Here is a 25,384-nt window from a genome sequence, read left to right on the forward strand (position 1 = left end):
CTTACAACTAAGCCGAAGTAGACATACGATATGTATGCATCCATCCTCGATACTACGTCAAGGGTCAGCTTTACCACCTCACTATCCACAAAAAGACATGGCCAGGGGGGTTGTCTCAGCCTCATTGGTCGGAAACGACCTCAAAGTGCCTCGTACAGGGGTTCGGACGCTATACTGTAACCTATGTGACCGCAGCCCGGGAATGGGGTCACGGAGCCAGACGGGCTTCAAAGTCTATTTGCCCGTGCTAAGGACATTGGACGACGCTCATTTATGATAGCTCTTTGCGTCTAACTCACCCGCGTTCGCGACATGTCGATCATCGGCCGGCCAAGACATTCTGGATGAAAGAGAACCATGTCGATTACCGAGAAAAAGGGGAGTAAGTCTGGACTGCTCCACGATCGCGTCGCTAGTTTTGGAGGTATATCCATGAAACAAGCTCATGATAGGTAATTGGTCTGAACAGATTGTGACGTGCTCGGGAATGTGGATGTGACTAAAGTACTAAGATCATAGTCATGCCGGGGCTGCTACCTACATCAATAACCGTTTTACATCCTTCGGAGCGAAGACTTTAGGAGATATATTTTACCTGCTGCCCTTCTTATCAGTTACCAGTTCTAAGTTTCCCTCGGGTGTGATACCTTAACCTTTTATTTGTGGTACGGAACGGCCCGAGCTGACAACATAGTCGATCATGTCGAGTAACAATCCCCTAAACATTTACAAGGGCCCTAACTCGGTCCGAGATTACTTCGATCCGGATTCAGCACCTCCTCTACCTCTTGTCGAGATACCGGATAGTCTCAACCCATACCGACGCGATGGAGTGAGGATATATGCGAAGATGATGACGATGCATCCAGCCAACAATGTGAAGGCGATGCCAGGTAGGTGTTATTGGTTTAACACTCTAGACGATTGGCAATTCTGACAAATTCCGGCAGCGTTGAATCTTCTAGAGAAGAGTGTAGTGCCGGGAAAGACAAATACCATCATCGAGTATAGCTCAGGTTCCACAGTCATCTCCATGTCCCTCATATCCCGAGTATTTCACGGCATACCCGACGTCCGTGCATTCCTGAGCAACAAAACGAGCACAGCTAAATTGCGATTGATGCAATTCTTTGGTCTCGATATGTGAGATCCCATTGCGGATTTGCTGTCTTGGAGGGTTGTTGGTTAATTATTTATTAGTACTCTCTTCGGTGGACCCTCCCAACCCGAGCCCATGGATGAACGGGGTGGAATAAGGGCCGCTCAAAGAATGGCAGAAGATAATGAATCAATCGTCAATCCTAACCAGTATGAAAATGACGATGTAAGCTGATGTCGTCTTCTCATACTATAATCAGCGAAACTGACGGAGAAATAGAACTGGAAAGCACATGTTAGATGGACGGGCCCACAGATCCTTCGACAACTACCGGAGATAAACTTGATATGCGCTGGTATGGGTACATCTGGTAAGCATCGTCGACCTCTCGAGAGTTACATCTCATTGACTGTCCTTAGGAACCGTAACAGGCCTTGGAACATATTTCAAAGAAGCCAAACCCTCGGTCTTTTGTTTAGGGTACACCTTTCATCCATTCACTTCAATTGCCACCTAGGTAGGAAACCGGCTAACAAAGCATAGGGTCTGCACTGCAGCGGGCGATAGGGTTCCAGGCCCTCGTTCATTCGCCCTTCTCGCTCCTGTCGAATTTCCTTGGAAATCAGCCGTGGACCATATCGAAGAAGTTGGCTCACACGATTCTTTCTCATTATCATTAGATCTATGCCGGGAAGGAATTGTATGCGGCCCTTCTTCAGGGTTTAACCTCAAAGGACTTTTCCAATTCATCGAGAAACATAAGGCCGCAGGAACGCTCCGAGACTTCGCGGGCGAAGATGGTGAGATTCACTGTGTATTCCTCTGCTGTGATTTGCCGTACCAGTACATCAACGAGTACTTCGACAAGTTAAGCCCCGAACACTTCCCGACTATTAAGAATGAGGTAAGTGTTGACATTCCCAGATGAAGAGGCTCGATCCGGACAATCTGTGACAAGGATGCTAATTTGGATATTAGGCGTTAACAAAAGTCGACCTTTACCGATATGATGAGGCGTGGGAGAAAGATGCAGCGGTTGCGCTTCCTCAATTCTTAGATGTGAAGCGAGTTCCAGCCCAAGATGTGCCAACTCCGGGTCTTAAGCCAATAGTAACGGGAGAGAATGACATCAATAACTCGATAACTCTTAAAGAAGGGATGTCCATCATCGATCTTAGGCAGCCACTCGATTTTGCGAGGTTCAATCTTCCCGGGTCAATCAACCTGCCGTTTGCGGAGCTATCCAGACCCAGCCCATTCTCGGACCCGGAGGTACTTGAAGCGCTATGGAGACGGCTTGACGGACACTTTAAAACTCCGAGTGACGAGCTACTCCCATTGGTGAGGAGCAAGCGGGCACTGCTACTCTGTTACGATGGGAACAGTTCTCGCGTCGCGACCAGCGTTCTTCGGGCAAAGGGTTATGAAGCCGATAGTGTGCGCGGTGGATTCCGAATGCTACAGGATTTCGACGCGAAACAAGCCAAAGGTGACCATATCTTCACCTCTAATCCAGAAACTAAACATGGGGTTGCAGTGGCGCATGAGGTTGAGTTAGTAATGCCTTCGTAAGTTGCGGTGGCGTGGTGCAGTAATGATATGGGGAAGTTCGGGGAGTTTGGTTGGTCCGCGCCGGATGGTTGCGGTTTTCGCACGGCAGTGCAGGTTGCGGCATGCCGACTAGCCACAAGGGGTACGATGTTGCGGAAAAGGCGGATATATATCTAGGTAAAGCACCTGTGCGCTTTGAATGTAGCAGGGATAGAAGAAGCTGGAGAGCGGGATAAGTAAGTACCTTATTTGTCTGTACGTGCGTTCGGATGTTTGTATATGTATATCCTTAAGCGACAGCAAGCTATATGATATTCTTCTCGTATTGAAATGACCAATTAGAACTGAGGTATGTAAGCAGCTGGAAACTGGCACATGCCATTTGTGGGAAATGCTTATGTTTACTAATTGTCACCCTGCTATACTACCCATCTGGGCTGAGCAGGGAGTATAATTGGAATCGGATAGTTTTTGAGCCCGTCGTTGTCATTATTCTCATCATAAAATACAACCAAAAGCGGGACAGAAGACTTCAACCTCAACGAGCTTGCTGTTAATTTTATGCATACGGAGACTTTTAGTATCGTCCATGCCGTAGTACTTAGAGCAATATATAAAAATAATAGTTAGTAAGCTTTTATCGTATCCCTTACATATAATAATTATACCGATCGACGGTGGGGGCTGGTAGAATACAGCACTGATCACATACGCAGGGAGAATGTTTACGGCCATATGCGGCGCAATATAAGTGGTTTATACCTGGGTATTCTTACATACCGGATCGAACCATCCCGGATTCTTATTCGTATCCATAACCTGTAGATGTCACAGTTTGGTAACGAAAGAAGAAGGCAGACTATAAACTAGGGAGTAAAGGCTCCTGATATAAATGGGAAGTTGCCGCCACTGTATGTGGGATACCCCAGGTAACTTACTGGGAACTTGCAGCAGTTGTGTAACTAGAATAGCTCCTTGGGTTCACTTCCCGATCCACTGTCTCAGTTCGGGTAGTGGGCGCGAAAAAAAATACGTTTTGAATGGGCAGCCTGGAGTCTCACGGTTGTATCGCACCCGAATAACGGCAAAGACAAATCTCAACCATGGCTGCAGCAGAAAAGCCGTTTCGGGCGATTATCGTGGGTGGTGGCCTCGTCGGCCTTATGGCCGCACATATCTTTACGAAGGCAGGCATCGACTTCGTGATACTCGAACAGCACGAGGATTTGATGCCCGAGCTAGGTTCTCTACTAAGCGTGTGGCCCCCGACATTCCGCATCCTCGACCAGCTAGGCCTCCTCGATGAAGCGTGGCCAGTTCTCGAAGAAGTCGGGGTTGGGTGCACCAAGTCTGCTGACGATGACTCCACTTTCTATGAAGTTCCCATGAATCAAAAATTTAAGGAAAAGTAAGTCCCGCCCCGAACGAGAGAAAATGAGGATAAGGGATAGCGCTAATCGCATCGCATTTAGCCATGGCCACGGATTGCGAATTACTCATCGTCCTCGTTTTATTGAAGTTCTATATCGACAATTACCCGATAGCGCGAAAGACCGAATCAGGTTGAAGAAACGCGTAGTTAGTATTCAGGTGTTCGACGATAGCGTGAGTGTTGAATGTGACGACGGTACGACCGTCAGGGGGTCAATCATTGTTGGTGTAGATGGCGTTCACAGTAGGGTTCGTCAGTGTATGCAAGCGATGGCAAATGGCAAACCACCCCCAGACAAATCGGAAAGACCGGGTAATCCATACGTTACAACTTATCGAATGCTCTTTGCAAATAGTCCAATTCTACCCGGGTTGAAAAACAATACCGACTATCAGTGCGCATCGGCTCGCGTGGCGACCCAAGTTGTAGTCGGCAGCTCTCAAGCTTGGGTGGGCGTATACGAAGCGCTGGACGAACCCATAACTGGGCGGGTCAAATACACCGACGAGGATAAGAAGAAAACGTTGGAGAAATGGGGACACCTTTATATGGCTCCTGGCTGGAGAGTGCGCGATGTCTTTGCTTCGAATGTTGATGGCATTGGTATGATCAACTTGGAAGAGGGTCGAGTGGATAAATGGTCCTATAAGCGCGTCGTCCTCGTAAGCGATGCTGTTCGGAAGCTATCGCCCCTAGGCGGACTGGGCTTCAACAGTGGTACTCTCGATGTTGTTGTTCTCGTTAACAAACTCCGACGCTTGCTTCAGACGACAGCATCTCCCAGCACGGAAACCCTAGAAGCCTTATTCGTTGATTACCAGAAGGATCGGTTGAAGGACGAAAATCCAATACATGAACTCTCAAGTGATCGCACACGAGCAATCGCATGGCTCTCATTTAAAGACAAAATAATGACGAAATATGTTGTCCCTTGGAGTCCATTGAATTGGTATGCGTTTAAATACGTCTTTGCACCACTCATCTCGCGGCTGCCCGTCCTATACTGGTTAGAAGAGAACGCGCTTCCCAAAAAGATACGAGTATCCTATATCCACCACCCTACTCCTAGCGGTCAGCGTTCAGTATCCAAGAGTCATGGGTCCTCTATCCTATCCATTTCCGTCATTGGCCTTGTGTTAGCTGCTATTTCTGCGATCGGATTTCAGTACTCTCGAAGATTATGATAGTGATGGGACGCAAAGTCGGATAATTGTTGCGAAAATCGATTCATAATGAAAATACTCGACTCTTATAATATCCTAAACTCCTTTTAACCCCTGCGTAACCCAATACCGATGATAAAAATTCCCAAGTCAATATGATCTAATCACTTACCTTACGAGATATTATACCATAATCATATGCTACCCTCGATATCTGAGGCCGTATTTATCAAAATGTAATTCGCCGCCATCCGCCGCACCGAGATACCTAAATGTTGGTGGCGTTAGCTTAAGTCAAATCATTGGATGATATATAAGGCCATACATTGTTCTATGATCAGTTTCACGATCGAAGCCACCCTTCAATTCCCAAATATCTTCCATATCCTCTCGATGCTTGGTCTTCGGCTTATTCTGAGCAACGCGTAGTTTCTCGAAATACACGTACGCGGCGTAGAATACGGTACTCTTAGCGCCTGTCTTAGCACGCTTTCCAGCACGGAAATCGGCGAGTTGTTTTGATTGGATACCCTTGATAGTAGTTGCGTGTAGCTGGGCGTATAAGTCGCGACAGAATTGGGCCTGTGTGACGTTTGGCAGCTTTAGATGCGCATTGACCTTCCTACGGATCTCGTCGCAGGAATCGTAGACACTGACCGAGTCGGTTTCCTCGCCGTCCAAGTGTATGTTACTAATATCAGGAAGCGACGCGACCTTCGCTGCCTTCGGGGCCGAGCTCCCCGTGTTAGAACTTGTAGAGGCTTCTGCTTGTTGTGTCTGTCTTTTCTTTGTCTGGCATTTTCAGCTTCATGACCTCTCGTTGCCTAAACTATGTCCACACATTGGAGTAGATAGAGTTATTGCATTCTTCATAAGTTCTAGATTGTTTGAGGAAATTATTGAGAGAATTTGTGTTGGAATTACGACCACCGATAGCCTGAGCAAATCCTGTTTTCCTCATAATGTCAGCATCGGGGAGTTTATTGATTCGATTGCGTACAGCTTGGCAACTAGGCTTAGGTTCGTATTCAAAGTCGTCGGGCGAGATAATATCGTCCAGGTTCTGCTTATAAGCCGCAATTTCATCTTCTAATGACAGTTCTGCTTTTCGTTTCTTACTGGATGATGGGCCGCTGGTTGCAGCGCTTTTCGTCCGTTTGGCACCCCCCGGAACGGCATTTGGCCCAAAGGAATTCGCTTCTGTGTATTGTTGAAGGGTCATAGTTTTATACTCTTCAAAAGTAAGGCCCATTGCGTTCCTTGCAGCGTTATTGCTCGATAATTTGTCGCTAGCCGCCGTTGCGGGTAACTGGTTGGCACGATTACTCACATCTTCAAGAGCCACGCGTTCCTGACGTGACGTAGTTAGCATGACGAAGTCCTATTAGCTTAGCATACTTGTACGAGTTAGCTCTTACCGGCATGATGGATCATCTATTTTCTGGTAGCCTAAAATTGTCCTAGAGAATTTCGTTTGCGAAATTATCGTATAGCAAAAAGTTAAGTCTTATAATACGCGTTCGCGTCATTGCGATAAGCGAAAAGAAATAATGATAGTACTAGAGGAAAAGCTAAGATCCACCGAGTCTCTGTGCTTAGATCGTGTAATCGATAAGGGGTAAGGCAAGGTGGTGAAACTTCCAATGTCGAACGAGAATGAAGAAAAACACCCTTGATCTGAAGCAATACCTTTTTTATCCGTTTCTGGTTAGAGAATTGCAACATGTGGAAAAGCGACTTCTAAGATATATGATAGGGCAAGCCAACTACCAGAAGGGCCCAGAAACGACCTATCAGTTTTCTCGTAAGTTAGCCCGTAAACTCTTGAATATGGGTGATACCTTTATCGTGTATAATACGCAAGTCATCAATTCTTTTCCCGAATAGGTAATTTCCTACTTTGGCAAGTACCTAGGCAATCGGTAATGTTGGAAATCGACTTGATGTTCAATTGAGGTGACGAAAGCGGCAAGGCCTATTATTAGATTGATGCCATGTTAAAAATTTCTAGACTTGATGTACGGATGATGATCTTCCAGGTCTTTGGAATTGCCGAAGCAACCCCACACAAAATTCATATGGCTATTCTCATCGAGTGCGACAATGTCATCTCCTTTACCGGTTTGACATCATATACTAATTCGTATATAGGGAGGGGGAGTCTGCCCTGACTGGGCATCTTTAGCCAAGAAATGTAATTGTCTTGAATAGGCTTCTCTCTCTATTCTGTGCTAGATTTTTTTGGACGAGATTGAAAATGTTGAGACTTACTCTCTCCGCCCTGGGGCTTCTCGCCGTCCAGGCGGCAGCGCAATGCACTCGTGAATCACTCATTGCTGCGACAGATAGCCTTCTCGCGGCACAAACCGAGGGAAAGCCCGATGGCATATCTCCCCTGGCCGAAAGTGTCACCTATCTGGAGGCGTTCAAGACAGCTGATATTAAGACTGGTATCCTGTCGCATCCCCTCAAGATCGACTTCAACCGTAGTCTCCACGACACGGTTCAGTGCGCGACCTACACCGAGATCGTCGTTACAGACAAGACGCACCCGTATGTCATTGGTACGCAGTTACGGTTCGCCGACGGCAAGATCGCCAATATCAGCAGTCTGGTCACGGACCAGGGAGACTGGCTCTTCAACGCCACTGGCACTTACTACTGGGCATCCCGCGAGAAGTGGGACCCGATCCCCGAGGACCAGCGTGATTCCCGAGAAGTGATTCAAGCTGCAGCCGACGCATACGCCGACCTATTCAACGACAAGACTGTGCAGGTCCCTTGGGGCACCCCTTGCGCACGTCTTGAGGGCGGCTCGTACACTGGAACGGGTTCGGCCACCGACAGCTGCAATGTTGGCGTTCCTAGTGGTAAGTAGTGGTTAATTAGTATACGGTCTGGATCAGCAAGTTACTAAAATTTCGGATTTATAGGTGTCAAATTGAGCAACCGCCGCTATGTTATCGACGAAACTCTTGGTGCTGTTGACGTCTTCATTGACTTCGCGACTGTGCCCGATAGCCACGAGTTCCGAGTCGAGAAAGGCAAGCTTCGTTATGTCCACACGATTACTGTGATGGGTTAGGTATACGGAAAGGAAAAGTCCTCCCCTTTTAGTGAGATTGTTTAGTCTTAGAAATGGGGTTAGCTGAGAAGGAATGTCTCCGATATAAGTCGTTATACAAAAGCTTCGCCTCATTTTGCAAGAATACAGCATGCGCAGTATTACTTTCCGACTGCTCAGGCGCTATTAGTGACATGTCTAGGTAGAGTGATCCCTACTAGCGACAACGCGAGGGGGTTAATAGGGCATAGCGGGGTAGTCCTAGGGGGTGTAGACCCTGAAAATCCCCACCCCTGAGGGCGTTCCAATGGCGATCCTTGGGCGTAACTTAGGTTCCTAGGCATGTGCTGACCATTGGATGTCCACTTGATCGTCGAGATAAAACCAGATACAACAAAACTTCCCTTTTTTTTTTTTTCAAACGGTATTTAGTAGAGGTGAGTTGCCAAGGGCAAGAGAGATGATGGGTAAAAAAGAAAAAAGAAATATCCCGTAAGAATCACTTATGAAGCTAAAGGCGGGTTTTGCTTGACTTCAAGAAACAATTTCGGCTGATGGCTAAGTCATCAGCTTATCCATATGGCGACACCAGAAGCAAGGGTCTACCATATTCTTAAACTCATGAGAATAACTAGGTAACTGACGTGTGGTGATAATAAAGGTAGTAAACGATAAAACAATAGAGTGTATATTATACACGAAAATTAAGGAGGCTTTGAGTGACAAGCGGACAGTATAGTCTTTAGAGACGAGCCAGATGTATTGCGCAGGGCGGACCAAAAATGGGTGTAAGTGAAGATGATGCATTAGTGAGAAAAAAAAATGAGCCGAAAGAAAGAAAGAAGTAAAATAAGAGGATGACTAAGTAACTTATTAGTAAGCAATATCTTCATAAAGCTACATGTAAGTATCAAGTAATTCGCCTAATCCACTGGGAAGTCACAGGAGCCACAATAACCAACGGAATAAGCACATGGCGAGTCATCGTACCTGCCCTTTTTTTTAGTCTCACCGCTATCGTATCGCCGATAAATTTGACGATAGCGACAAAGTTGTGCGGTAAGTGGGTCGCGATACGGGATCTATCCCGTTCTAGGCCCCCAAAAATAATCATTTTCGTCTCACTTTCACCATTTTTCTCATAAAATGCTCAATGGCCTAATAATTCTTTCTTTTCGTCTTTGTTCCCTTTTTCTTTTCGCTCCGTCTATTTCTCCTTGTCTCTCATTAAGAAAGTCATTCATTCTCAAGACGGACCGTGAGTCTTACCGAGGACTCCAATGAGCCGAGCGGGTCTTCCGCTGTCTCCCACGAGCAGCCTACCACCTCTGCGTTCGTTGGTCTCACTCAACGAAGAAAAGATCTTCTCAGCCCTAGACAACCTACAGGAGATCTACTGCCCTGTCTCATTATCGCGGGCTGTCAAATCACAACTCGAACATGGGAAAGCTCATAATATTTTGCCAGAGCAAACTGCCGATTCCGGTTATGTGTCCGAGGATGATCTATGCCCGGACGAAGATATAATAGATCCGGAATGTGCTATCGATGCGCTCCGTGCCGACGTATTCGAACGCAACTTCGCGATCCGCTGGTTGACAACCCTAATCGCCCGTGTCGAGGAGTTGAAACTAGACGATGAGGACGAACATGAACTAATTGTCGACAAAGCTTCCTTCATACTAGCCTCATTCACTGCGCCAGCTGAGGAAGATGAAGAGGAAGATACAGGGATTACTCGCGACTTCTCCTTCGAGCTGACTAAGGGGTCTGATGTTCAAAAGGCGGTCACAATAAATGTGCGCCTTAATGATGCTCCACAGACTACCACGGATCACACCGACGTTGGGTTACAGAGCTGGGGCGCATCTATTGTTTTCTCCGATTCGATATGCACCACCCCAGATCGATTTAGTCTCACTAAGGATGCCCTCGGCCCTTCGCCGCGTATCATAGAGCTTGGAGCCGGCACTGGACTAGTTAGTCTCGTCCTCGCTAAAGGGCTGCCACATCTCGGTATCACAAACGCCACTTTGATTGCGACCGATTACCATTCTGCCGTGCTGGCCAACCTAGAGGCTAACATCCAACTCACCGAAGCAGAAGTCAAAGCGTGTCCCCTTGACTGGTCGGCCCCCATCTTAGCAGCGCCGCTCGACAAACCAGCAAATGTGCTGGTAGCCACCGACGTCATCTATGCACCTGAACATGCTATGTGGCTGCGTAATTGTGCGACCCTCCTATTAGCGCCTGGGGGTGTGTTCTGGCTGCTTATGACAATACGTCCAAATGGTCGCTTCGAGGCGGTTGTCGATTCCGTCGAGGCTGCGTTCCAGGGAACGAGTCCTAAAAACCCAGAAGGTCGGCATCTTGCCATTTTAAGCATGGAAAATGTAGAAAAGCGCCGTGGTATTGGCCGCGGGGATGAGAGTGGTTATAAACTTTTTAGAATCGGATGGGCTTAGACAGATAGACTAGAGCTAGGGTTAGAGCATAGAGCACAAAGCATAGAACATTAGATGATGCATAAAGATAGCATAGCATAGCATAGATGAGGCGTAGGGGCGCGCTAGATACCTTGGATGCTTTAATAAGACCGATGATTTTCACATATTTCTCCCCAGCAGCAACTTACTATCATGTGATGAATGTCTCACCGGTTAGTTCTCCCATTCGATCTTGCCCGTCTCATCTCCCTCTTATTCCATCAGTTGCGGGGAAAGAATGGCATCATATCTTGACAGTGCGAGAAGCTTCATCAACGGGTATGAAAAATGCCAAGAAGAGGAAACGGAATACCCCACCCCCCGAAGTTCGGCTCTTAGGGAGGGCGTGCGCTTAGTAAGTACACAAATAGGGGAACAAGTACACACCAAGATATTGACACTGTCAGCGTTACTATCGAAGAAAAAGCAAAAGAATATGTATGAAAAACCCTATGTACCCCATTCCCCCAGGAATAACCCATTATCTATACCGCCATGTACACCCAACAAACAAAATCTTACAAAAAGATTATTCGGCTCTCTTGACCGAAAAGGGGTTTGGCGTGAAGATATCATACGGATCGACTCTCTTCCGAATCTGTTGCAACTTCTCATATTTGGCGCGATCCTCATAATAGCAGTGCCAGACGTTATCGAGATTCCAATCTCCCCATGAACCCCAGAGCACGCGACGATCCTCCTTGGAAAATAGCCCATTAGGCCCGATCGCCTCCGCGTCATTGACCTTCTGCCAATCATTGGCCCGCGCTTCAGTCTCATCAGTATGGAAGCAGTCCATCACACAGCCAAGACTAGTATCGCGCCAGCTGAAAGAAGTGCCATTGCCCGCATTTCGCGCGAACATCGAATTCACACCGCCGAAACATTGCATCTGCGCCGAAAGCCAACACCGGTTATGCTCGGGCCGCACGATATCATCGATGCGCTTGACCATCCACTCCGACCACTTATCCGCGGCGAGCGTACGCGAATTCGTCACATAAGTGCGCTTGACATACTATAACATGAGGTGTCAGCCCTAACATCGCCACCGTAAGAAATTAGATCTGTCTCAGGAACACAAGCGCATAAGCGGTCTAGACTAAGCGTTATCCAGATCCAGATGCACTGAGACACGGCAATAGGGGGAAAAGATGTTTCGAATACGTACCGGATGTTCGAACTCGCGCACGTTTCGGAAGATCCAGTCACCCGTTAGCTGAGACATGGGCTTTTCCTCAACGTCGCTGTCACCCAAGATCCAGTCAGACCCCTCCTTAATGCGGTCGAACCATGACATATCGCACACGTCGCCGCTCTCGAGCGGGACCCACTGCGCGAACACGACGATAGTGCGAGGCCATGCAATCATACCGTCCTTACCATATAACTCTGGATGTGCTCGCGCCATCCACTCATCCAAACCGGGACATAAGTCCAAAAGGGGGAAAGCGGAACTAAGGACGCTGATGCAGAAGTCGTAATTCCGCGGGAAATTTTCGTTGTCCGACATCTCAACCAGGATATCTGTGAGACGCTTCAAAGTCTCTGTATCGTAGAAATACAACGCTTTCATGCCCCTAGATCCGTTGTAATCTTGGTCGCGATGCAGCTGGATGGTGAAGTGGGTCAGAACGCCCAGATTCCCCGGACTACCGCCTAGGAATGCCCAGAATAGATCGGGGTCGGTCTCCCTAGTTACTTCCTTGAAGTTCCCGTCCGTATCGACGATCTCAAGGGAAAGCACGTGGTCACCAAATAAGCCGAAGCTACGGATTAATTGGCCATAACCTATGATCATCAATCAGCACCAGTCGTCTGTAATAGCCGGCGGTACGAGTGTATGACCTGCAAGCTGCAAATTACACCTTACATGATCTCACAAAAAGGAAAATCGTGTCTTACCGCCAGTTTGAAGATGCCCACCAACATGAACATCGATGCACTGCCCATGAGGAACAAAAAGCTTGTTTTCGGTGAGCCAGGCGTTGAAATCTCCTAGGCTCCAGCTGACGCTGGTACGAGCATAGGATTTTCCATCCTTTTCGAAGATGGTTCGGTCATCGTCTCCTTGGAACGAATTTTCCAAGTCAAGCTGGATATTCGGGGCGCTCGTAGATGAAGCTCCGCTATATTGATGGCCGCCGGTTCTCACGGCTACCGCAATGTTCTTCTCCTTCGCATATTTCAAAGTTAGCACGATATCCTCCTTAGTTTTGGGCTGTACAATCAACGCCGGGTTGAGATCGCGCTCTTTGCCGTAAGTTGACGTAGCATACTGATACTTGACATCGTCGTATTCTTTCGCCCCTGGGATGTATTGATTGCCGCTGATACCTGCAATAGTCGCCATAATTGGTTTTGTTCTCGATTTCTTTGTTATCTTCCATTTTTTCCAATCAAAGGGAAATTTCCACCGTTTTATCCTTATAATTTTTACTTTTTCTTTCATTTTCTCCTCGGAAAAGGCTCTCCCTTAGCACAGTGTGCATCGAGACGTATCATGTGTAGAATGCAGCTGTCAACTCTCAGAATTGCGTAGCACCTAGTCGTATGTTAGGTAAAAAGTCTGACCACCATCAACACCTGCTGACGTACAATAGGAGATCTCTCTGTGATACTTTCACTTATAAACTGGCCTATAATGCATGCTGAGAGCTGTGTAGGTTTGATAGAATGCATATGCCCGACAAGGTAATAGGGGAAGAAATCGATCGGATACCCGAAATTATTTCAGTCGAGTACCGGCCCGTCAGCTAGAGTTGGACATATAATTTACCATCCTCAAATGACTTTTCGTGTTCAGCTTGTTAGTTCTTAAACCTGTCAGAACGACAAGGATGACTTGCAGCGGCAGCGGCCCTTACCGCCCGATCTCTCAGCTGATTCGGTGCCACCGGACTGGCGAGAATCCTCATCCTACCCTAACTTAGGCTTGGCGATAGGAAACAAAGCAGGCTGCATCAGCAGGTATACCATTTCTATCTCACAATTTGGTCATTTTCATCATTTTCATACTTGTTAGAGCGTAAGAATTAAGCTAAATGACCCCACTAGCTTACTATTGTTCCTCTAGAGCCTCATCAAAGTGTTACAGCCGATAAATACCAGTGGCAATAAATATCGAGGGATCATGTGCTCGCGAGAGCCCCGCGACAGCTGATAATATGACTATATTCGCGTAACGCAAGTTCAAATTCTCACATCTAATTCAGGTCACCAGTATCGCGGCAGATAGCCCTAGGAGTTTTTGATCCGATAAGTCATGAAATCTCAAAGATAAAGTCTAGTATCATATCATTAAAGCAACTATTATCACCTACCTAATCTATAAGTCTTTATTAAGCTTGTTCATTGGCTCGTTACATGAAATCGAATAACTCTTTGGCCTTTTTCTTCCAGTTAATCGAATTTATCTCCAAGAAAGTAGCGTTCAACTGCACCATTATTTCGTAGTCAGCCTCCTGATTTCTTTGTTGCTCTTCTAGTTCTATTGTCTCTGCTGACTCTAGCATTGCGCCCGCGCTCCAAGGGAAGACGTAGGGCCCAAATCCCCCTGCAAAGTTTTCTTCTAAATCTGTTAGATCTATTTCTTGTGTCATGGGATCTTCCTTGGGAGTTGTGATAGGAGTAAACCCGGGAATATCTACGATAAGCTCGCCATCACACCACCATGTGGACTCCTCGGAGTTGGGATCTGGCGCTTGCGACGCTTCGTCTAAGTCGAAATACAATGAAATGTAGTCCGTCATGGTCCTTTATAATCCCTTACTAGAGGGAAGCGTCGGCCAATAGAAACGCCGTAAGATTGGCAGAGACTGCAGATTTTAATAATATCTGCAATCCCTTTTTCCTTCTCTGTTGGTGTCTTTAGATAATGATAGAGTGTAATTATTCCTTGGAAATGGATATGTGGTCTAGATCGTTGGTTTGACAACGGACTATATGCTCTCCTCAACTTCTTTAATATTTCCGCACAAGGATATTGTAACAAAAACAGAGATAATAACGACAAAGAGTTTACGAACAATGACTATTCAAGACAATGTATTATTTCACATTTACTGTATGGTATATGACACGATAGTTGTGCTTGTCTTTTGAGGTTGCTAGTTATTATTTTGGGTTTGCCCCTTTGTTATCTCTTCAGGGAGACATGGTAGACGATTGATCAAATTCCTGTTTCTTTCCTCAAGCATAGTAATATTTATTATTAAGTGTCACCTTTTCCTAAGTATCTTTTAATTGAGGAATGGCTACTAGGCACATAGGTAGTACCGCGCTATGTATATACCTGGTAGGTAGGTAAGCTAGTAATCAGGCGGCGGAGAATCCGAACGGGATTATTCCCAACTCCGTGAGCCGGAGCCGATGGTGATTTCTCGACCGGATGAACCCCTCATGATCGGCAACGAGTGGAGCATTTCCTCACACGGGTATCTAAGTTGAGGTAAAGAGCACTAGGCACGAAATATTGAATCATGAATTTCTTTTAGTTAATGTACTATCTGAAATGTCTGGGCGGTCACTTAGGTACTTAAATAGGTAAAGTCTATTCAAATATTATGTGTTTTATCTCGAAATGCCTCGCTACGCATCTTCCGAATACCTTTCTAGGTAGTCATAAGCCTGTATTTTAGCGGCGCTATGCTATAATTACAGTAAGCACAATGCTAAACCCCAATAAGCTATAACGAGTATAGCTTCTATAACTGACCAATTATCTCGTTAGCCATTTACTAATTTGGTAACCAACAAAGCGACCTCATATTCGCAGATTAACTTCTTACGAGATACGGGGATGACAATGATGTGCAGGAACACATGATTACCAACAGGTATATTCACCAAAGACCCCGGCCCAAATCGTTCCAATCTCATAGGCGTTATTGATCGTTAACATTTTACCTAATGGGTTACCTACAAGTACCTAGTACAACAATGGGTCTCAACCTTGACTACTGTAGAGGGCACCTATTAGTGGTTGAACAGAAGTTCACTTTGAGTGTTATTAGACCTGTTGGTTCCCGTACCTCCCGCCTGATGGTTCGTTATAATCGTCATGATTGTAGCGGGGCTCAGCGCCTCATGCCCTGCAATTTCAGCACGTTTTTGCTAGGGTATGGCCCGGGGCGGTTTAGCGAGCTAAACCAAGAAATTTCATCCACTAAATCTAGTGCGAGCAAACCAATGGATAGGCAAAGAGGAGACGACAAAGCGGACTCTATATAAGGAAAACAATCTCTACCAAAGTAATTATTTACTGCATCATTCCTGAAGTATTTCTTTGCTTCTTCCACACTATAAAACGAATCCCGATAAATTGTATTACTCATGCCCTACCGAATCGAGCCGGGTGGTACGCCTCAGGGGTAAAATAAGACTTGACGTCCGCCTCACCGTTCTTAATCTGGTAGCTGATGAAGCTATGAAGCCCCTTTCCGTTCGCCAAGCCCCTGTGCTCGCCCACCACCTCTAGCATGCGCAGGTATTGATCACAGTATGCACCTCGACCACGAGCCCTCATCCAATCCATAAGACGATACGCAATTTCAAGGTCGTCTGGGCCATACATTCGAGCAGGGAGGTACAACTTGATTTCTGGCTGGGGGTTTTGAGGTGCTATATCAAAGAAGTAGACGAAACATTCGAACAAATTCTCTGTGTCAGCCCACGTCTTCCCAATGGGGGGCGTGATAGGCATGTTGGCGTGTTCGGGGTAATCGCTCGGTACTCCGATAATAGCTTGTATAAGGGAGCGTAAGTCTTTCATGTTCGCTTCAGGGATATCAATGAGCCCTCCCATCGTCATGATTTCTTTTAAAGATGCGAAACTGGTGTGTGGTGTCATCAAATAGAACTTGAGTCGTGACTTGCTGGGTTTTACATCATCCATAGCTAAGACACTAATGAACGTACACAGTTAGCAACCTCCTATGACACTTAGGGCGCGAGTATTTTTACATACATGGGTTTCATTAGTTTCCCTTCCGGATTGTTAGCGAGGAACTCCATCAAATTGTCACGGCAAGCGTTGCTCGGGCCAAGTTTGGTAATCGCATCATCCCATTCCTTTTTAACCATAGAATCGCCTCCTTCGAGTAGTTTGAAACACCTAGGAGCAAAGTATGATTTGAGGCCGAGTTTCCCAGCAGGGTTATATTCAACAGCATGGAGGAAGTATGAGGCCGGACGATCTTCCTTCTCCAGCTCCCTAAGGAAATGTCGCGCCCAAGTAAAATCTACGTCCCGAACAATGTGTGATACTGTTTGCATATAGTCAAGTGAGTTTGCGTGGTTTAAAGGGTTACTATTTCTATCCGAGCCGGGGTTGAAAGGCTCCCATGAGTACCGAATTTCGGGTTGCGAAGTAGTTGTGTTCCACTTCCAGGAGTATTCCAACGGCGAGCCTTCGTGTGCCATGACGGCCTTCCATTTCGGAACGCCATCGGCGTCGGGCGCTGGTCCTAATCGAGGGACCTGCACAAGGGGTTAAGTAGATTGCTCACGTTGTGGGCGGAATGGAGTGGCTTACAATCCAGAGGTAATGAAACAACAGCACCTCGTATTGTCTTTCCACGGTATAACCAGCAGCATCTAGCATATGGGCCATGTGATAACCCGTAAGTTGCCACCAGAATTCGGCATCACGATCTTGAAGGGGCAAGCATCTTGTTACTAAAGAGTCCCACACCTTGGTGGTGCGCCTTGCAGGTTTTCGAATCGTCATCGCGGGCGTGGAATTGTTACGAGGATTACTCCTACTTACTCCCAGCTTCTGGGTCTGGAAAAGAAGCCTGCTTAAGTATTGAATCGCTTATGGCTCTTTTCTCAGCCCTCCTTTGTACCTCGGTATTCCAGTAGCTATATAACACCCACCAATATGCCCTATGGGTGACATTGCATCCTAGAAATACAGAAACCCTCCGACGGCGAGTTCCAATGGGATACCTATTTTTATCCAGGTGTGTCTGGTACCTACGCGTAACGCTCTTGATAACGAACTGCTTCGTTCAACAAGACTATACACAAGATCTTCACCGTGGTATATCCCGCGCGTCTCACCGGAGTATTTCTTGGGTTCGAACTAAAGATAATGCAAGGAACGGAATATCTCTTTCCTTAACCATCTCACGTTAGCGGTCCATTCCAATATTCAAGGTAGTTGGGCTTATTCAGTATGGGCTGTTATTGCGCCTCGTGATGATGGATGTTTGACAAAGTTATTATTTAGCATAATAAACAAGATTGCTAAGTCGCCGGAAGGTAAACCTCTCACGGCAACCTATTCATGTAAATAATTCCATATCGCCCAGGTATGCAGGTAAATCCCGTATTACGACCAATCGTTTACATTGGCTACCGCACAAAGAAAGGGAAAAGAATACACGGGCGCGGGACCGGTAATAGGTTCGTAATACGTAATATCAATAAGATATTGAGATGATAAAGAAACTCCGTCTTGAACTCTGGTTTTTGAGGCTGACGTTAGTGGCGGTGAAAAGGGGAAGGGGAAGGGGGAAAAAGGCGTTTGTAGTCGGTGTATACTTGAATACCTAAAGGTAAGGTACCTATGCAACATGAAATGCAGTTGGTTGTTAATATATACTCGAAGATCGATCTGTTACCTAATTCGGGTTTGTTAGTGGATACCTCAGTGAGGAGCTTGGAACCAACAGTCACATCGAATCTATACCTACCCGCGTTAGACTGTCAGTGAATATTACGGAAAACCTAGACCAACGGTCTTATAGTGACTGCCAACTCATAAAACCGAGTTTATCTTAAGAATATTCGGGCGTGGAGTTTACGGAAATACGATTTCCGGATGATTAGTTTTTAACTAGATATCTTATACCGAATACCGCGGCGAAATTCGATATATAATCCAAAGCCCGACTATAATACATCAAGCTACTAGGTTACTTAGTAATTACAACGTTCGCTTGTCTATAACGTAGGTAAGATAAGAGGATTGTTTATTCCTAACAGGTCTTTGAGTCTTAGTATGCTTTCCTAAAACAGTTGTCTTATCTCCAGATCTTACGGAATCACGGACTAATGCTACATGAAGCAATAACTAATCACCAACTCGAAAGCCGAACCAATCATGTCAACAGAAGAACGTCCATCTTTGGCTTGCAGGAATGCGCCTTGGTCTCCTGAGACTACCATTCATTATGAGGGTTCTGATGCATTTACGAACGCAACAAAACGATGGAATGCTTACGGGGCTCCGAAGTTTTGTGCAGCAGTCACCCCGTCAAATGAGGAAGAACTTGCCAACATCGTAAGCCGATTGTTTATTGCCGTGTTGTTGAATATATTGTACTAAATTCTCACAACCCACCGTTAGGTCAAAGTAGCCAATGCCGCGAATATACCATTCCTTGCTACAGGGGGGCGACACCACTACGGCACCACATTATCAAAGCTGCAGAGTGGTCTAGCAATTGATTTGAGCCGTCTTAATCAGGTTAAGGTTGACAGCGATCGGTCTGCTGTAACCGTTGGGGGTGGAGCGAAGATCCGTGATGTTCTTGGACCTGTTACCGAAGCTGGCTACCAGATTCGTAAGTTCCCTACCTCAGCTTATCATGCAAGTACGAATCCGAGTAAGATCTTAACGTAACTTTCAGCTTCGGGTGCTTGTAGTGGTGCCGGATTTATCGGCTCTGGCATTGGTGGTGGAATAGGGTATCTGCAAGGGGTCCTCGGTCTAGTCGTCGACGCCCTAGTCTCTGTCAACGTGGTTACAGCTCAAGGGGAGTTAGTTCAAGCATCCGAAAATACTAACGAAGATTTATTTTGGGCTCTTCGTGGAGCTGGGACAAATTTTGGAATCATCACATCTGCAATCTACAAACTTTCTAAGCCTGTTAATAATGGGCAAGTCTTCTACGCTGACGTGGTTCATCCGGCTAGCATGAAGTCCGAATATTTTAAAGCCGTGGAATCATTCAACGATGGAATGTCGCCTAAGCTCGGCTTTTCTAGCGCTTTGTTCTGGGATGCCTCAACTCAAGAAGTAAGCATTGAACCCCCTTTTCCGATTCTTGTGTAACCTGATTGCTTACGATGATGTTGGAAGACACAAATCCTAACTACGTTCATATATGCGGGTCCCGAAGAAGAGGCTCGTAAGGAGCTTGCGCCGTTCTTCGACCTAAATCCGGTAATTGCTCGACTTGAGAATATCCAATCTGACCGCATGCCGGAGCTTATAATCATGGGCATAACGGAGGCTTCTTGTAATACCACCGGAGGTCTTCACAGCATCCATCCGGTCTGTGTCAGAAAGTTATCGGCTGAGACATACATATCAGTTTTTGACAAACTTGATACGTACTACAAGACCTATGAGGACGTACGTGCTTCGGCCGTTATCTTAGAGGCCTTTTCGAACCACGCGGTAGCTGCCGTGCCAGATGATGCTACAGCATACCCCTGGAGAGATGCTAAAGGACACTTGTATGTTACTATACGGACCCATCTATTCCCTCGTCACATCAGGTCTCACCTCTTATTCCTTCTGTTTTCTTAATAGTTTTTATCTCTCTCTATCCTGGACCCTTTCTTAGGTACCTAGGTACCCACAGATAAGCCTCGTCTTTGCTAACGGCTTTTTTTAAATTACAGTATGATACAAATGCGTTGGACTGGTTTGGATAATCCATTCGCCAAAACAGCCAATTCCTTCGCATTAGAACTACGCGGTGACATCGTCGCTACGTCAGGATATCCGGAATTATCGGCTTATGTGAGCTACGCCTGGGGTGATGAGACACTCAAGCAGAAATTTGGCCCACACAAGCTCTCTCGTCTCCTAGAGCTGAAGAGGAAATGGGATCCTGATAACATTTTCAGATACTGCAATCCCTTACTAACAGAGTAGGGAATGAACTGAAGGAGCAGCCCCTATTTATGTTTCTCATATTGCTAAGCTATAGAAGTAGAGTAGATGATACAGGATCTTCAAAATGTACCTACAAATAGAGCAATAGGGTTCTTATGAACTATTTACACCATTCAAATCCAGATATATATATCTAAAATATCGCGTTGTGCGTAAAAGGCGTGCTCTTCATCCAGAGAACAAGTCACCCCGGTGTATTGCATATCGTAGATTTTGATTTCTGTTAGAAGGCTATACTGGTTAAGGTACTGAAGAGGTTCTTACGTCATCAAAGATATCCCTTTATCACGTGATATTATCAGGGGGTTCTCGGATTCTCAACTGGTGGCTTGACTTGGTCAATTCTTATTGCAAAATTTCGTCAATTTAATTGAATTGAGTATCATCTTTTCCACAAGGGCATCATCGAATTTGAAGCACCCGAAAACTTGTTTACTCACCCGGCGGGTACCAGGACAGCTAGAAAATTCATCAAGAACCCATGATAAAATGGATACATTGGATGGAAGAAAAGAATGGACTTTCTTCGCTGTTGGAACAGAAGTACCTAAGCCCTGGGAATATGAGGGGTCAAGGCCTGCTTAGGTCAGCCCTCAGGGTGTAGTAAGCAATTGATCAAAGAGGATCATTCACCACCGCCTATGTTTCTTTCAGCCAGCTGGGAAATCTACATAAGTAGGCTTTAATCCATGACCATGTATCCGTGACGATGGAATCTTGCGTCAACATTCGGGTATAGAACATATATTCGGCACCAACATCTGAACAGATTTTCATACAACTATCAACATTCATAGGCTACTCATCCGACCGTAAGAGGTGAACGAAAATCATTGCCTATATTTGTCCACCTGCTGGTACTTATCAGCCCCGTTCACACCTACCTAACAGCACGATAGCGGCACGGTATACCCCTAAAAAGGTGCCTAGACTAGCTGCTGCACCAACATCAACATATTATTGATTCTGTCATAACTATAATCGACATAATCACGGTATATTTCTCCTCCGTCAAGGCCAAACATGTCTAAACCATCACGCATTGTAGAACTATCTGCGAGGATAGCCGCCAACACAACTAAAGTCGATGATTACTTAGCAGCCCATAACCTTCCCACACCATCATTCGATGTAGATGCCCCTCTTCAATCATTAGTCCCCGGAACCGAGCCCGATATCGCGGCCGCCCGCCAAGCCGTTATACACGATACCCTCGAGCTACATCAGCTTATGCTCGGCCCGCGTGAGCATCTATTCAGCTACTATCCCACCCATTTATCAAGCCAACAGGTCATCGTTCGGCACGGCCTAGCCCGTCTCGTCCCCATCGACGGCGAAGTCACCTTCGCCGAACTAGCCGCCGCTGCGGGTTTAGGCGAGACACACGTACGCAAGCTGATTCGCCACGCGATCAGTCAGCGTATTTTTAAGGAACCACGCCCGGGGTTCGTAGCCCATAGTGCCAATTCACGCCTACTAGCCGAGAATTCAGATGTCGCCGATTGGGTTGGTTGGTGCGCCGATGAATCCTGGCTCTCCGCTTACCACACTAGCGAAGCTATAACCCGCTGGCCTGCATCAGAAGAACCGACTGAGACCGGCTTCTGCATTGCAAACAAGACCAACCTCCCTATGTACGATGTTCTCGCCGCCAATCCTGCACGGGCCGCTCGCTTTGCCGCTGGTATGCGTTTATACGCTGCGCGACCTGATCTTCACGTCAGTCACATCGTCAATGCATGGACGTGGGGTGAGCTGCCACCAGACGCTACGGTCGTTGATGTCGGAGGCTCGCATGGTGAAATTGCGATTACTCTAGCTCGTGCATATCCTTCATTAAATCTCATTGTACAAGATATCAGCGAACAGACGATTCGCGAGGCAGATGCGCGCAAGCCGACGGATGTGGGCGATCGCGTGCGCTTCATGAAGCATGACTTCTTTAATGAGCAACCTGTGGTTGGCGCCGACGTATACCTCTATCGCGGATGCTTCCACAATTGGTCCGACAAGTACGCCGTGCGCATGGTACAGGCATTAATACCAGCGCTGAAACCCGGCACACATCTAATAATTAACGACTACGTCGTGCCAAGAGCTGATGAATTATCACCGGGGTTAGCACCGGCCATACGAACCGCTGACCTTCAGATGATGACATTATTCAATGCTGGCGACCGAGAACTAACTGAATGGGAGAATCTTTTCACGAAGGCAAGCCCTGGATTTGAGTTCAAGGGTGGAAAGTCGTTCCCAGGCTCAGCGATATGGACTCTAGTTGCTGTGTGGAAAGGAGTCTAGATGGCATCAGGTGATGTCGAGATACGCTCTTCTGTCACAACAGGTCTCAAGTCGTCACCAATTTGTCCTGAGGGCTTAGGGTATCAGATCTTCATTTCAACGAGCTAGGCGCTCGTTTTGCGAACCATAACCCCTAAATCCGTCCCCCTACCACCTAGGTACTAAAGACAGACGCTCTACGGTAATCTATCGAAAGAATGCAACATAGATACTACTTCACCCAAGTTCTCGGTGATATTACCTGTCTATGACCATTTCTAGGTAACGATAACCTAACAATGCGACCACACAGTGAGATTAGGGCAGATTTTTTGGCAGTTTCACATTAACTAAGCGCCACACGAAATTCAGCTAGAAAGCATGCCAAAGCGCTTGATTTATAACTACGAATTTTCCGCCGACGAAAACACTCGACCCCTTGAAAAAACCTCCACGATTACGGCTGAGACTCAATGAGTTCGATAACGTTATGGTCAATCCAACTGGCAATAGTCCGCTCACACAATGCATCGACCCGTTCCTTAGTCTGCAAGCTATAAGAGCAAACGGGCCAAATGATACTCGTCATGCATGAGCGCTTGTACTCGATCATCAGTTCCTCATCGTTGCGATCAAACTTCGGTCCACCCAAGCGGTGTAGAGTCTCCAAATAGTGGTCGAGCACCTCCATCTCATGAGCGCGACGATCCTCAATGGTGAACATGGAAGTGAGGAAGTATACAAGGTCGTGGAAGCACGAAGCGAAGTGAAAAGCTGACCAATCCAGGAACCGCGTGTGGCCATCCGCAGTAAAATATACATTTCCTAGGTGTGTATCGCCGTGTTGGAGCGTGCGGAACCTGGGATTACGCTTAGCATAGTATTTTTCTTGTACCTTGCGTATACGTTGACCGTCCGTCATGTATTCTGGCATTTTAGGTCTCCCGGGTTCTCGTACGACACTATCCCACGGCGTAGCGATGAATAACATAGCTTCATCATAGTCATTCGTAATCCCTATCATACCCATTAGCTCTCATTCAAGTCGGAATTTGTCAGCCTGAAGCGTACAGGGGTAGTCCTCTTGGCTCTTGCCCCAGAACTGGGCATGCAACCCCGCGATCTGAGCAGCACCATCCAACACTTTCTCAAGAGGATAGGATGCCGCTTGAGGGGGAAAAGTACACCCCTCGAATGCTAGATCTGACATAATAGCAATGCCTTGTCTTTCACTTGTTCCACCCCACCAACCCTTGGGATAGCCCATATACTTGATAGATGGAGCAAGCTTGGCGAAGAAGTCGGCTTCGCGCTGGGCCAACACCACAGTCCATGGCTGAGACCTAACCATCTCAGGGTCGAACACACCCTTCACACATATGTGCGCGGGCCTTGAATTCGGATCAGCTACTTCATCCACATATTCGATGGAGAAGAATAGCTTGCTGCCTGTGCCGAAAATAGTTCGAGTCAGCGAAATTGATTTGACCTTCTGTCCTAGTTTGGACTCTAGCCATTTTGCTGTCACCTCTTCGGGGACCGTTGGCAGCTCATCGTTTGATTCCCCAGTTGTATTATCCATATCTCCGTCGCTGTGAGCAGGGAGGGGAAAGAAAAAGGGATAATAGAAAGAGGTAAAAGAATATGACTGAGAGAGAGAAGTTCACAAAAATCAACTCAGCTTCAAGTCAAATATAACTAATTCTATCGCAACTTTCTTTTTATCTCTACGATTGAATCACTGAGCTTACTAATTGATATCATTCTATTTTATAGAGAAGCTTACATCAGAATATCATTACTATAAAGAGACTGGCTGAATGGGTAGGATTGAGACACATAGAGCGGGGTGAGCGCCATCACCGTCATTATATTTGCTGACGTTATCAAATACTCAAACATGATAAGTCAGCCTCTACGACGATTTTTTTTTTCTTTTTTTTTCTTTTTCTTTTTTGCAACATAGTTCTTGGTGTACCGGCGATGTTGAAAATTAGCGAGGCCAATTGAAAAGCCTTAAAGTGGGGTCTAACTAGCCCATAAGAGTGAACCTATATGGGGAAGAGACAGCGGCGGTGGATCTGAGGGGTATCACGTGACAAAGTAACAAAACACAGGTGAATCCGTACTGCAGTCGTTAGAATGGCGGTAAATTTATATCTACACTCAAGTATATATCCTCAAGTATTCTTAATAGGGTGTACTTAAATCTTTACCATTTTCTGCAACCAGCAACACCTAGATTGAGACCATTACATTCAAGATCCTTAAGAGCCTCTATGAAAGAAACCCTGGCTCTTCTAGACATGCCCTTGAGAATATTGATAATTTAGTAGTTATCGAGCAGATAGTATCGTCAAACAATCACTAGACTCTCACCACCATACATAAGC

At 46.3% G+C, this 25,384-nt stretch overlaps 11 protein-coding genes across 11 annotated transcripts; 6 read left to right on the forward strand and 5 right to left on the reverse strand.

The window, feature by feature from the left end:
• The first annotated feature begins 204 nt into the window (after positions 1 to 204).
• On the forward strand, positions 205 to 3,066 carry F4822DRAFT_393351 (tryptophan synthase beta subunit-like PLP-dependent enzyme). The gene is made up of 7 exons (XM_051457293.1): positions 205 to 893; positions 951 to 1,143; positions 1,201 to 1,324; positions 1,379 to 1,469; positions 1,519 to 1,579; positions 1,643 to 2,003; positions 2,078 to 3,066. Exons 1-7 carry the CDS (start codon positions 701 to 703, stop codon positions 2,669 to 2,671), a joined length of 1,617 nt encoding a protein of 538 aa, XP_051316279.1. The 5' UTR covers positions 205 to 700; the 3' UTR covers positions 2,672 to 3,066.
• A 687-nt stretch (positions 3,067 to 3,753) lies between these two features.
• On the forward strand, positions 3,754 to 5,266 carry F4822DRAFT_426354 (FAD/NAD(P)-binding domain-containing protein; the record flags this gene model as incomplete). Its single annotated transcript, XM_051460534.1, has 2 exons — positions 3,754 to 4,058; positions 4,123 to 5,266. 2 exons carry the CDS (start codon positions 3,754 to 3,756, stop codon positions 5,264 to 5,266), a joined length of 1,449 nt encoding a protein of 482 aa, XP_051316280.1.
• A 180-nt stretch (positions 5,267 to 5,446) lies between these two features.
• F4822DRAFT_426355 (uncharacterized protein) lies at positions 5,447 to 6,669 on the reverse strand (the record flags this gene model as incomplete). Its single annotated transcript, XM_051460535.1, has 4 exons — positions 5,447 to 5,513; positions 5,571 to 6,037; positions 6,087 to 6,596; positions 6,664 to 6,669. The coding sequence occupies 4 exons, from the start codon at positions 6,667 to 6,669 to the stop codon at positions 5,447 to 5,449; spliced, it is 1,050 nt and encodes a 349-aa protein (XP_051316281.1).
• Positions 6,670 to 7,289: 620 nt separating this feature from the next.
• On the forward strand, positions 7,290 to 8,408 carry F4822DRAFT_152850 (uncharacterized protein). The gene is made up of 3 exons (XM_051453034.1): positions 7,290 to 7,340; positions 7,397 to 8,115; positions 8,179 to 8,408. The coding sequence occupies exons 2-3, from the start codon at positions 7,503 to 7,505 to the stop codon at positions 8,328 to 8,330; spliced, it is 765 nt and encodes a 254-aa protein (XP_051316282.1). The 5' UTR covers positions 7,290 to 7,340; positions 7,397 to 7,502; the 3' UTR covers positions 8,331 to 8,408.
• A 727-nt stretch (positions 8,409 to 9,135) lies between these two features.
• F4822DRAFT_152860 (uncharacterized protein) lies at positions 9,136 to 10,904 on the forward strand. Its single transcript, XM_051453035.1, has one exon. It carries the CDS (start codon positions 9,590 to 9,592, stop codon positions 10,772 to 10,774), a length of 1,185 nt encoding a protein of 394 aa, XP_051316283.1. The 5' UTR covers positions 9,136 to 9,589; the 3' UTR covers positions 10,775 to 10,904.
• A 420-nt stretch (positions 10,905 to 11,324) lies between these two features.
• On the reverse strand, positions 11,325 to 13,148 carry F4822DRAFT_426357 (FAD-binding domain-containing protein; the record flags this gene model as incomplete). Its single annotated transcript, XM_051460536.1, has 3 exons — positions 11,325 to 11,813; positions 11,967 to 12,586; positions 12,701 to 13,148. 3 exons carry the CDS (start codon positions 13,146 to 13,148, stop codon positions 11,325 to 11,327), a joined length of 1,557 nt encoding a protein of 518 aa, XP_051316284.1.
• A 549-nt stretch (positions 13,149 to 13,697) lies between these two features.
• On the reverse strand, positions 13,698 to 14,643 carry F4822DRAFT_152879 (uncharacterized protein). The gene has a single exon (XM_051453036.1). The coding sequence runs from the start codon at positions 14,545 to 14,547 to the stop codon at positions 14,158 to 14,160; it is 390 nt and encodes a 129-aa protein (XP_051316285.1). The 5' UTR covers positions 14,548 to 14,643; the 3' UTR covers positions 13,698 to 14,157.
• Positions 14,644 to 16,127: 1,484 nt separating this feature from the next.
• On the reverse strand, positions 16,128 to 17,525 carry F4822DRAFT_426359 (aromatic prenyltransferase; the record flags this gene model as incomplete). The annotated part of the gene is made up of 3 exons (XM_051460537.1): positions 16,128 to 16,701; positions 16,764 to 17,275; positions 17,331 to 17,525. The coding sequence occupies 3 exons, from the start codon at positions 17,523 to 17,525 to the stop codon at positions 16,128 to 16,130; spliced, it is 1,281 nt and encodes a 426-aa protein (XP_051316286.1).
• A 1,380-nt stretch (positions 17,526 to 18,905) lies between these two features.
• F4822DRAFT_441886 (uncharacterized protein) lies at positions 18,906 to 21,020 on the forward strand (the record flags this gene model as incomplete). The annotated part of the gene is made up of 5 exons (XM_051462916.1): positions 18,906 to 19,085; positions 19,152 to 19,368; positions 19,435 to 19,823; positions 19,887 to 20,266; positions 20,435 to 21,020. 5 exons carry the CDS (start codon positions 18,906 to 18,908, stop codon positions 20,688 to 20,690), a joined length of 1,422 nt encoding a protein of 473 aa, XP_051316287.1. The 3' UTR covers positions 20,691 to 21,020.
• A 600-nt stretch (positions 21,021 to 21,620) lies between these two features.
• Positions 21,621 to 23,230, forward strand: F4822DRAFT_152975 (S-adenosyl-L-methionine-dependent methyltransferase). The gene has a single exon (XM_051453038.1). It carries the CDS (start codon positions 21,735 to 21,737, stop codon positions 23,010 to 23,012), a length of 1,278 nt encoding a protein of 425 aa, XP_051316288.1. The 5' UTR covers positions 21,621 to 21,734; the 3' UTR covers positions 23,013 to 23,230.
• On the reverse strand, positions 23,231 to 24,858 carry F4822DRAFT_152974 (aminoglycoside phosphotransferase). The gene is made up of 2 exons (XM_051453037.1): positions 24,063 to 24,858; positions 23,231 to 24,008 (listed from the first exon to the last, which is right to left on the reverse strand). Exons 1-2 carry the CDS (start codon positions 24,571 to 24,573, stop codon positions 23,449 to 23,451), a joined length of 1,071 nt encoding a protein of 356 aa, XP_051316289.1. The 5' UTR covers positions 24,574 to 24,858; the 3' UTR covers positions 23,231 to 23,448.
• Between the last annotated feature and the right edge of the window lie 526 nt (positions 24,859 to 25,384).

Source organism: Hypoxylon trugodes (genome assembly GCF_022578975.1).
Source record: "Hypoxylon trugodes strain CBS 135444 unplaced genomic scaffold F4822scaffold_3, whole genome shotgun sequence".
Taxonomy (NCBI): Eukaryota; Fungi; Ascomycota; class Sordariomycetes; order Xylariales; family Hypoxylaceae; genus Hypoxylon; species Hypoxylon trugodes.